Below are 12,001 nucleotides of genomic sequence, written 5' to 3'. Positions count from 1 at the left end.
GGTGAATACTATATATATATATATATATATATATATATATATATATACCACTACAACTACACATAACTATTAAGACACTAAAGCCGTGCTGTAACTAAAGTGTTGGACCAATTCGGTTAACCCTCGGCGTAGATGTCGGCATCACAGCGAAGCCGATTTTAGAAACACTCGTGTGGCTAAATATGTTTACCTGAACTGTTAACAATGACCCCACAGGCTCTAGCAAATCTTCATTTGCAACGACATCTCTCTTCAGTGTCCAAATGAACCATACCCACTCAAAAATCCTCAATAACCGTTCGAATTGTACTTTCCAGCAGACCGTTAGATTGGATGTGACTTGGTCCGTTGTGAGTTGAAGTGAGCTGATGGGAGTAATCGGCTTCACTGTGCAGTGTGAACAACATGCAGAATACAAGTGTGAGAACAAGTCCTTTGAACACAGTACACTGTCCTGTCATCATCATGATACTGTCACGGAACACATGATCCGAATTTCTACTAAGGTATACCCCCGATGACAGCATTCAGAGGTCATTCCTATGCACAGTCTAAAACAGCGATCCCCTGCAGCAAGGATTTTTCTGGCAAGTCTCCTTTTGAAGAGGATCCAACCGCTTGGATAGACCAAATACTCCCTTTCTTTTGGTTACAGGGGATACCACTTATTTACCACTGTATCCCCATTACCAACCGGACTGTAACTTACCCTATCACAATACCACCCAGTTAGAACATGCGCCTTTGAAAATTGTACACAGCCACACGAACTGAACAAGGATTTGTAGACAACCCTTTCGACATATAGCTTACAACAATACCTGCACTGTGTTCCATACGGTGCACACATGAGATAAAAATCCTGTGACATCATTTTCATTGCAATCAGGTAGTAAAAAAAGGTAGGGACGTGTAGCTGACACGAACCCCCAAACAACAAGTCTACTTGCCTCAAGAAGGGTTTTCTTTGCCGAATTACTGACGCGTTTAAAAATGTCGGAACTGGCGAGTTCTTTTGCATGTTCAGTCAGAAAATGGCGCCAGGCCAGGTTAGATGCATTGAAGCCCACGCACACACTCCTAGACGTCGCACCATTAGGGCCCGGACACCAAGGACAAAGGTACAGTGGAAGACCAGGATGTCGGCCTGAATCCAACACGTGCTTCTTCAGTGCATCCAACGAGTACGTTCTGTGGCCACAGTGTGGGCAACGGTAAGGACGAGCACCGGCGTGGATGCGGGAATGCCGTCTCAAGTTAGATGAAGTTGTAGCGCTGTAATCACAGTAGTCACAAGGAAATCGCCTACCTATGGTGTAAGAAATTAGCAGAGTAATGAAAATTGTGAACCAATCGTCGAGGGCGTGATCATCACATAAAAATAACTCAACTAACTAGAACACTACCGTAAACGTCCGATTGCGACATATGGTATCCAGCAACTACGTATAGATAGCTAACTAAACATGGTAGATCCATTTCGCCTTGGAAGAAGCTCGAGCTGACACAATAAAACTTGCCTCTATCCGTATTGCTGTAATAGCTGAAAACAAAACTGATTTCTTCCAACAGGAATAGTTGCGCTATCGTGAAGACAGAGTATTCTACCCGTCTCGATTGATTAGAGCTTTCGAAATATAGTCTATGAGATTTTCATGAATATACCTGACTCTGAGATAAAAACCAACAAGAGCGAAGAGTGGCGCCAACCGGAGGTCAAACTTTTTTACACGCTGAACCTGTTTGCCTATATGACAATAAAAAAGATAATCGTTCGCCTGTACCACTCTTTCAGTGCCTAGCTGCCATGCCAGCCGAAGGAAGCACGAGGGCTGGGATACTGCCAGACTGCCCAAGCCTAGAACAGGGGAAGTTCGGATGCAGAGATCGGGTTTGAGCCACGGACCCTCCGGTCAGTAAATTCGAGCTCTAACTACCGAGTCATCTCGTCCCCTTTGCCTGCATGAGGCCCCACCCTATACACAGACTCTGTGTATCGAACAAACGACAGGGTAAAGAACCCAATTAGGTACTTGGTGAATTCCATAAAACAATGGGAGAATGTTTGCAGTTACTATAAACTACCGAGGCAAGGCCTAACCTAGGTCAGACTCCTCTAGAATGTAGGACGGACCGAACTGTAAAATGTAATGTACCGTATGTTACCGGCTAAACATATCAGATAAATTCGAGTAATCTCATTACAATCCAGCATACAGTAAACTCCAAGGTCCATCACTGCATTATGTAGCCTACCTAGGATGAGGACATTTCAAATCTTTGAAGAGATGCACTACACTCAAACCCTATACACAGCACTCGAATCCTAATTCCAAATTCTAGTGTCCAAATCCTAATGTAAACCTGGAAGCAACAATGATAAGGAGCCATCATCATCATCATCAGATACAGCAACATCAGCACTGACATTGATGTTCCGCTGCCCTAAAAACACAAAGTTTGTCTAATTACATTAAAATCTTTAGTGTGAAAAGAAGACAAAAAGAGTGGGTGACCGAAATTAGCAAATGCGATTCTGGCCTTTGAGATTCTCGCACCGACTCTATCAGACACACTTCCGTCAGAGATAATACCACTACTGAGGTGTGTGAAATTCTTCACAACCTCACGTGACTCTCTTTGAATTGTAAGGGGTATGTTCAGAGACTGTTCTGAAGGATGAATTTGTACTTTGAAGGTGCTAAGCGCATACCGAAAGGCGGTATGACGTTTGTCAGTTTATTCAATAGAGGTTGTGCTTCGCCTTGGTCTTCAAAAATGGGGGCGACGTCGTCTCCGTGTCCCAGATCGACAAGGTTCGCACCAGCAACGATCTGAACACCGGGGTTTTGAAGACCATGCGGCACTTTCCCGATGGTTTTTATCACTGACAGAGTTGAGTAAGAATGGAGTGGGCGAGTGGGCATCCTTGTCGGATACCACTTTTTGTAGGGAGGCTTTTAGAGAGCTCACCACACATGCTCAAACGCGCAGAAGTATGTGAATATAGGAACCGGATTGTGTTCACCAACTTCTGGGGGGAAACCGTTGAGTAAATGTGGTCAACAGCAATTGCCGATAGACAGAATCGAAGTCACCCTTGCAGTCGTCTGACCTGACGGTCAACGCATCCTATACCCAGTTGAGAATCCACCTGATTCTCATGATTCAGGATATCGCGTTCCACTGTAAAATGACGAAGAATCAATGACGCCAGAGGCCTTGTCACACCTATGTGGTTATGATATTCGCTGCGAGTGCCCTTTTGAAAATGGATACAATTATCTAATCACTCCAATTGTCTGGGACGGTATCTTTCTCCAAGATAAACCCTAATAGGCTAGACAGGCAGTGGCCGAGAAACCCACTGCCATCCTTGAACAGAGCAAGTGCAAGGTAGTCAGGACCAGCAGCACGATGACGCCTGAGTAGAGATATACAATCGAACACTTCTGAGGTTGGATTGGTTACATATTCGCAGTTCACCTTCTTGTTGAAGACCAGGATTCTGGACTGGAGTTAACAGGCGGCCAACTGAATTGTTGTTCGAAATACTCTGCTCAGCGGTCCAAAACTTGTTTCGCTGGATATTAGCGAGCCATTTTGGCTCCTGATAATTGACATAATAAGAGGCTTCCACGGATCAGTTAAACGAACTAATTGGAACAACTTGCGGATGTTTCCAGCATTTTTCGCTCTTTCGTTTCTTCGGCCTTTCGGGTCCATCAGGCTTCGCAGTCTACACAGACACTCAGTTTCACCTGGCGTCGGATAATGCGCCCAATTGCGTTGTGGTTGCGGTGAGGAGGAATCCGTTGACCAGTCTTCAGCAAAGCCACAGTTCCAACAGAGATCCAATAGTTGAATGAGGTTGCTGTCAACAGAAGTTCCGCTCTGGATATCTTTCGCCAGTAGCCGTTTATGTTCGATATTGGACCGTCGGGCAGGCGTTCAGGAGCCGGCTCAGATAGTTACGTTTGATTTCTGAGCCCACAAGCTCCTCAATGGCTAAGCAAGGTGTGCGCGTTTCGGGTAAACCTGAAAGGCTCAGTGAAAAGTAGCAGCACATCAAAGCATGGTCAGAGTTGACGCTGGTGTTCTAGAAGGAGAAGCAGGCAACGACCAATCCTTGCCACTGACAACAATGTGGTCGATTTGGATTCTGGAGTAGTTCGTTGGTGAGCACCGCGTCGTCGAGTGACTTCCGCTGTTTTGGAAACTCGTAATGCAAAGGAACATCTGTGATCGGCGCACATCTGGAAAAGGCGATGTCCGTTGTCAGTGAGTGTCGTATCCAACCCAAGACAACCGGTCAATCGGGCCTCAGCAGCTCTTACTCTACCTGCATGGGTGTTCATGTCGCCACCAACCACAACGACATCTGACCTTTTAGCCCCTTTTATAAGAGCACCTAGAGCGTCATAGCAACTATCTTTGGCAGATTCAGAGCTACAGGAAGCGATGGGCCTTACCTTTTTGGGATTCTCTAACAGACGTTGCCAAATGAACCGCGACTGTCAACGAGTACCCAGTCAAGTAGAGACGCTTCCGCTCAATACAATACTGATACCAGTATATTCAGCTGCAGCTTCCTCTGCATCATCAGAGTTTTGTAGTCAGAAACTGGAAGAGAGTGGGGGGCTCAATATAATCACAATATTTGCGCTCTATATTCTCGTTTCTGACAGGCGACATACGTCAATGCAGAGGAAATCCAGCACACGAGCAAGAGCCACCTGTCGTCCTGATTGCTTCAGTATAGGAACGTTGAAGAGTCCTTCGAAGTATTTATGGTTCATACTGAAGTGGGATGTACAGAAGCTGCAGCTGAGTGTGATGCACAGTGAACAAAGTGATCATTCCCAGTGCTGGGACCTGCGGAGAGACTATTCAATCGAGGGTGGATTAGGGTAAAAGAGGGAGAACGTGAAAGTGTAACGAGAGAGGCGGCAACAGTAGCATGTTTTCGCATACCTTCCCTGAAGTGTGCATCGAGTAAGGTAACCCGGCGGACGGCACCACGCGACGATTGATGCGGCATGGGATTATTTTTAGTTGTACATGGGTTTGGATACTGCCAGGGCGCCCAGACCTACGCAGGAGGACGATTAGGGTCCTCAACAAAAGCACTCGGCCCAAAACGTGACCACAAGGCAGCACTGTTTGACGGGACATGCAAGTGCATTGCCATTGGTCAGTATGGTATGGGAGACTGAGTGCCGCATGGACACTACCCATTAAAGCTCAATGGGTTACAGACACACAGAAACCACCACACCGTAGTCTCTTCGTGAGGGAACAGTGAGGAGTGAAAAAAGTGGAACATCTAATTAAGAGGACTGTAATCATTTATGAAGGACAAAGAAATGTCTCACTGCTGCACGGCTGCACACGAACTAGGATGATGCCAGAGCGTCCAAATTTGCAAAGGACGATTAGGACTTTGACTCAAAAGAGGGGAGGTTGGCGTGGACTTATAATCAGAGTATCCGTTTAGCCTGGATGACGAGACAGTGTTCACTAGGCCCCCATTTACTGACCAATCTGGGTAGACCATGTGGGATTTGTAATGATATCAAAATAGCATTTTAACGGATCTCCAGAGGTCGCACCACTATAAGGTTGCATCTCTATCAGAGATTGTGTATCAAGCGACAGGTGCTATTTTAGTAGGAGTAGGTTGGCTCCGGTCCTATCACTCGGTCCACAACATACATATGGTTGGACAGGATAGTTTGTGTCACTGGTTTCTAAGACGACATCGGAAACTGATAGGAGTAAACAGACAAAGCAAGACCGGGAGAGCGACTTACCCTCGCCATGAACAACCCTGTGTTGTTCCAGGCGCCCCGCGGTTCGAGCACGGTAAGAACAGCCGGGAAACGGACAGGGATGCGGTCGATCAGTTGTGTGGGTGATCATATGGTTTTTCAAGTGGGACTGTGAGTAACATACGCGACCGCATGCTGAAATGTTATGAGGTTTAAACGTACATAAACGCAAGTTATGGATGAATAGATCCAATACAGCCTTAGTCGCAGGTGAAAGAAGGTAAACTTTGATGTTCACTATGGATATACTCCACCAGAGCATCTAGCTCCCCAATGCTTCTTATGTATCACAAAACTGAAATGACCCAAGCTCCCCACGGCAACTGACGGGCCCGCCTCAGTCAGAACCATCATGAGAACTGATGCATCGCCTGTGTGCACCAAAAGCGAGCGATTAATGCGAACTACAGATAACAATCTAAGAATTTCTCGGAGGACTTAGACACGGAAATTGGTCACATTATTCTACACATTCTTCGTAGAACCAAGAGAAGCTTTTAAAAAAACGGTTTGCGTCAACCGCAAGGAATTTTTTCTTAAAACGAGATAGTGCACTATGAGCCAGGGCAATTTAGTTTACTAGTGTTGCCACTCTCTGCTACACAAGTGTACTCAACAGTGGTGGAGTTCAGGGATAAATGGCGCAAAATCGCTTAGCAGTATGCGATAAATAAGCTGGTGTATGACAACTATGAGAATAAAACTGGGCGAAATGATGGGGGTGACCTAAAATGAATTAAATCCCACATTGTTGGGAAGCAGGGTAATGAACTTCGAAAAAAACTGACACCTACCAGACTCTGGACATACAAGGGTTCTTTGAGAATGTGCATAATAGCTGTGGCGAGTAAACTGAATCTGTGTTCGAAAGCGTTTGGTGCAGACTTCGCACTGGAAGCGTAGTTCAGCATTGCTTTGAAAACACACTGGGAAAGAGAAGAGTAGGGAAGAACGAAACAGTAGCATTTCATCAAACTCAAAATTTCAAAATAGATTCACATTTTTTTTATTCCAAGGACTCCTGTGAATAATGCTTCTTTGCAGTGACCCCTACACCTCAAAGAGATGAGAATATGAGAAAAACCCAGGGGTAGGTGGATGTATTGTGCCTAGAAACTACTGGTGATGCCGTATGCGTATACGATCGCAGGTATCGCAATATTTGTAGAATAATATCGAAACTTTAGAACCAATATACTTGAGCCTCTAACTAGCACGGAGGATATATTTTATACATATCTGCAATTATAGAAACGATTGGTGTTCCAGACAAGTGTTCACTCCAAAAACAGGATCCCCCAGACAAAAGACTACGGCATGACTAATTAAACGGTGAAAAAACAGGGAAAAGCAAACAACGCATCTACACCAAGACCCAAATATTATCTGGCATTCAATACGGTATGATAACTCACATAGCAGGTCCAAAATAACGGTTACAAACTCTACACTCGTTTCTGTGTCAACCCGATAACGACTGAAACCAAACGACGAAAAGCTTAGGTGCACAGTGTTTAGCTAATATGATACTTACCGGATGTAGACCTCATGATTGCAACCAGTGAATAGACACGCAACCCATAGGAGTAACGCTCCAATGCAGTAGCGGTTTCATAAGTAAGCAACTGTTGGCAACCCACATCCAAGTAGTAATGTCACCAGCGGCTGTCATATACTCATCCACTGATACATCTTTCTGCTGTGTACAATGATAAGCCGAAGTATGGCTTCGTACTCAGACCACTGTAGTAAGTTGACTCTAAGGTTCTGAATTGAGTGGGTGAGAGACTACTACAGCAGCATAATTCAGACAGACTATAGTCCAGTCAAGAACAACGCGTCGTCTAGTATCAGTGTGACCAAAAAGACCACTCTCGGTGCCACAGCTGACTCCTTTACCACCTTGATGACGTTGTTGATCTCACAGACGTTTATCCAACTTCCGTCGTTTTGTTGCAACAACTAAGATTGGCACACAGGGTTCGTACTTACTACTCCTTCCTATCTTTAACACACGACGGTCCAGCACTGCACACATTTGAAAAGTAAGAATATGAATATCTATTTATACAAAATTAGGAGGAAATATACAATTATAAGCAGCTGTCAAATAGAAGACAATACGACGGTCCATAAATTTGGGCATCTTGTGTGAAAAGTACGGCACTGCTAATCTCAAAGTAATTCAGTTTGCCCCCATATGATTTCACTTCATTGTACAATAATTCTTCTAACAATTCCTAATGGTACGGTTATGCAGCTGTGCACAGCACACTCTTAAGCTGTTTGTCCCTTCATAAGACGACCACCATCGCTTCGTTGTCTCAAGGTCATACAGGAAGGAAAAACTGCAGTCCAGAAGAGCTCATGTTGAAAGAGTATTCGTGCTTTCTCCAAGTACTTTTGGGCCAAAAGTTCGGAGGCGCTTAAAGTCTTCACATAGAAACAGCCACTAAGATTGCTCTTAGAGATGCTGTGCATAATACGTTTCATTCGAAGGATCCGATATCCCTACCAATGGAAAGTGGAACAGGTTTCTTTGCGGAGAAAACGATGCCCTTCCAGAGGAAGGCATGCAAGGCAACAATGAAGTCATAGTAGCAGCTGCCACAAAAAGACATTAGTTGCCTGTCCCAAATACGTAAGGAGATATGTAATGAAATGTGTTTGCGCATGTTCCGGCCGATAACGATGATACTGGTGAGAGCAAAATAAAATCACATAGGCATTGAAAATCCAAGTTTGAAAAATCACCATGCGTGTCCCATTACATACGAAATGAAGTAGTATTTGAAAGCCTGTACTCTTGGGCAGATCGATGTTAGTAAAAATAAGCAATTCAACTTTGCTTTTCAGTCGCAGAACCCTCCAGATATACCTGTCATGTGAGTTGAAGTACGCACGAGGGGCGAGATACTGCAAGTTTTTAAAAGCTTGGTCAGGAACAGTGGTAGTTCAAAATGATTTCTTTTAGGGAAAGTTTTTGACAAATAAATACACTGAGAACCATAAAAAACGGATGCCAGCGTCTAATATGGGGCTTAGGTTTTGGCTACCATACCTGAAACAGTTACACATGGCCATTGACATCGCTCGTTGGCATCATCAAGTGCACTACATCGATCCGCGACTTTTCTGTCGGCTGAGATAATTACATAGAATAGTAACTCTTCGAAAATGCTTAGTGATATGGAAAAAGATACGGCCGAATGTTTAACTTGAGGAACGGGCGCGATCAAGTGGCAAATAGTTAGAAGGATGTTTCAATATCAACAAACGATTGCTAGTGGAAGTCTGGTTTAGGAAACTAGCTCAAGTTACGGGGAGGAGACAAGCTATTAGTTAGCAATGATCTACCAGGTAAGCATTATGACAGTTGTCTACTGAAAAAGCGTTCTCGACCACTTTTTATCAGTATCACGAAATCAATCGACAGCACATAAAAATCAGTACTAGAGGAAAATGTAAAACAACTAACCTTGAACATGGGCTTTTAAGGTTGCTGGAAGCTTGAAAAACTTCGAGCAGCGATGACATCTCAAGTCTGTATCTTGAGCTCCCGGTGCCATGTAGTGAATCAAGTGAATCAAGTACCCAGTAAACGAGGTGCTCTGTAGAAGTTTCGGGGTATAATTAGTTCTGCAGAGGAAAACAATGGATTATTAAGAACAACCCATATAGCTGTGCCTGAGAGCATCTCAAAATGCACGCGGGTGATAAAAACGGTGTTTGTGGAAAACAACATACAGGACAATATTATTGTTCTTACATCATTAGCATAGTCCAATTTTAGGGCGCATTATTTCGCACGTGAACTCGGGATATTCCAGTGGCTAGGACTAGAACTTACTGACCGGATGTTCCGAAACCGACCTCGGCTGCTCCTGTTTACATTTGGACAACCTAGCACTATATCAGCCCTCGGGTGCCATCGCAGCTAGGCGCCAAAAGGGTGTTGCAGTTGAATGACTGCTATTAGTTTATACTTCATTTAATACGAACATACGATCTCGAGCAACACTATATGCCATCAGCTGAATTCACTGACGGAAGTGAATCTGCTACATAATAAACATAAAGATCTGTCTCGGTAGATTACTCAGTGGTCCAAAGGCAGCAATTGATGGTTCTGAATATTTTCCGTGACTGATGCACATGCTGTAAAATGTTCTCACGAATTTATCTTGATTGAACCAGTCAAAGTAACAGCGCAAAGACTACTTACCACAGTCCAGTCCAGTAGAGCGCAGTCAGCCAAGGGGCTAAACACAACTCCCACACCGCAGATGCGATGAGCCAGTGAGATAGGAGGAACAGACATCAGAAGACTAAAGTGCGAGGAATACTGGCTCGTCCCGGGTTGTTTGAGTTTTATGACCAAACTGGGGTCTTGTATGCCGATACAGTGTTTATCGATCGAAAGAGAGAACACGTTCTGAGCAAGAGCTACTTGCTGCCCAATTTGAGAGAATTCGGGCGCTGAAATCAGCAATGTGTAACATATTCCTTGAATTTTATAGTGGTTTATTTTGGTTTATTTTAGTGGACAAATCAATTCAAGTTATCAGCTATAAATTATGTACCATAGGCACAATAGTTCCAGCTACCACAGTTCCCGTCACCTGAAAATGGGAGTGTGGGACATACAGCCAAACCTCGGAAATGATGAAATGTTCAGTTTGTTCGAAAATCAGGTAGCTACGAATTGAAGGCAATAGCTTTGGTGCACGAACGCCACGAACGCGATTGGGCCGTTTCTGCCAGTGTCAATAGCCATTGATGAGTTGAGTCCCGCGGTCCCTATCCGGGAAGGCAGCAGTTGTCGACCAGACTAAGTTTACTAGTTAGTGTTTTCATACTTCGTTTATTGGTCATACACTGTCCACCTCGCGATCACTTCCACTCAGCACAGGGCTGAGCGAAAAGAGCTCTGCAAGACAGGCAGTCTTCTGGCATGCGAAGTACATGTCCTAACCAGTAACCTACGAAGCTTGAGTAATCCATCTACCGTGGGAGAGTTTCTTCTGGCGTGCCATAGCATTGTCAATCGGGTGTCCCCACCAGACCTGACCAATACTTCGGAGGCACCAATGGTCAAACATCGACATCTTTCGTATGTCCTCTGCGCGTAGAGACCACGCTTCTGATCCATAAAGCAGTATGGAACGCACCGCCGAAGTGTACACTCTGCCCTCGACAAACTGACGTCACTTCAGCGCCAAAGGTGTCGGAGTTTGATAAAAGCTGTCCTGGCCTTCCAGATTCGAGAAGTAACCTCATCTCCAGTCAGTCCACCGGAGCTAATACAAATTTATCTCCCACGCCGGTCGGCCCGTCTGCAAACATGAGGTTTGGGTTTGATCCAACCCAATTTTGTGGCAGCACTTTACACTTCGCAGGTGAGAAGCGTATGCCCAACTATTCAGCAGAGTTATTTAAGTTATTTAAAATCGTCTGCATTTGATGATAACCTGAACCAAGGAGAGCGCTAATGTTCGTATACTCAGTATTTGTGAGAATTTCAACTTCTGAGGTTTCAGCGGCAGGCAGAGAAATTTCGAGCATATCAATAACAAAGTTGAAGAGGAAAGGTGAGTGAATTCAGGTGAATTCAGGCGAAAGCATGCCGTATACTCGTACGCGATCGAAACTATCGTTCAGCTGTAGCACCCTTTTGGTGCCTAGCTGCAATGCCACCAGAATGATGCACGAGGACTGGGATACTACCAGGTTTCCCAATCCTAGACGGGGGAAGTCCAGAAGCAGAAATCGGGTTCAACCCACGGATTTTCCGGTCAGCAAATTCACACTCTAACTCATGAGCCATCCCGCACGTACGCCATCCGTCACGAAGAGACTGGACCTTAGAAATCGGGACCCACGGATTTTCCGGTCAGCAAATTCACACTCTAACTCATGAGCCATCCCGCACGTACGCCATCCGTCACGAAGAGACAGACTCTTACCGTGGTGTGACGGTTTGCGCACCTCAGCGATCCATTGAGCTACTGGAAAGTGTCTCGCGACACTCACAGAGTCTCTCATACCAGGTTGGTCAATGGTTAGAGGTCTGACGAACACAGTCTCCTGGCCCTCCAGGTTGGGGGTTGGAACATGTGGCGACTTGCTCCGTAGAAATGGTAATGCATTTGCATTTCCCGCCAAACACC

The 12,001-nt window shown here is 45.0% G+C and overlaps 1 protein-coding gene across 1 annotated transcript in view; it reads right to left on the bottom strand.

Annotated features, from left to right (window-relative positions):
- Window positions 1-12,001, bottom strand: part of T265_06489 (hypothetical protein) — a gene marked incomplete at both ends in the record, with an annotated part of 33,476 nt that overhangs the window by 13,742 nt on the left and 7,733 nt on the right. The window contains 4 exons of the mRNA XM_009171763.1: window positions 984-1,309; window positions 5,814-5,966; window positions 6,626-6,757; window positions 9,310-9,442. Coding sequence (XP_009170027.1) covers window positions 984-1,309; window positions 5,814-5,966; window positions 6,626-6,757; window positions 9,310-9,442 — 744 coding nt within the window. The remainder of the gene's footprint in view (window positions 1-983; window positions 1,310-5,813; window positions 5,967-6,625; window positions 6,758-9,309; window positions 9,443-12,001) is intronic.

Source organism: Opisthorchis viverrini (genome assembly GCF_000715545.1).
Source record: "Opisthorchis viverrini unplaced genomic scaffold opera_v5_133, whole genome shotgun sequence".
NCBI lineage: Eukaryota > Metazoa > Platyhelminthes > Trematoda > Opisthorchiida > Opisthorchiidae > Opisthorchis > Opisthorchis viverrini.
Note: the sequence above shows the minus strand (reverse complement) of the source record. Positions and strands in the feature narration are given on the sequence as shown.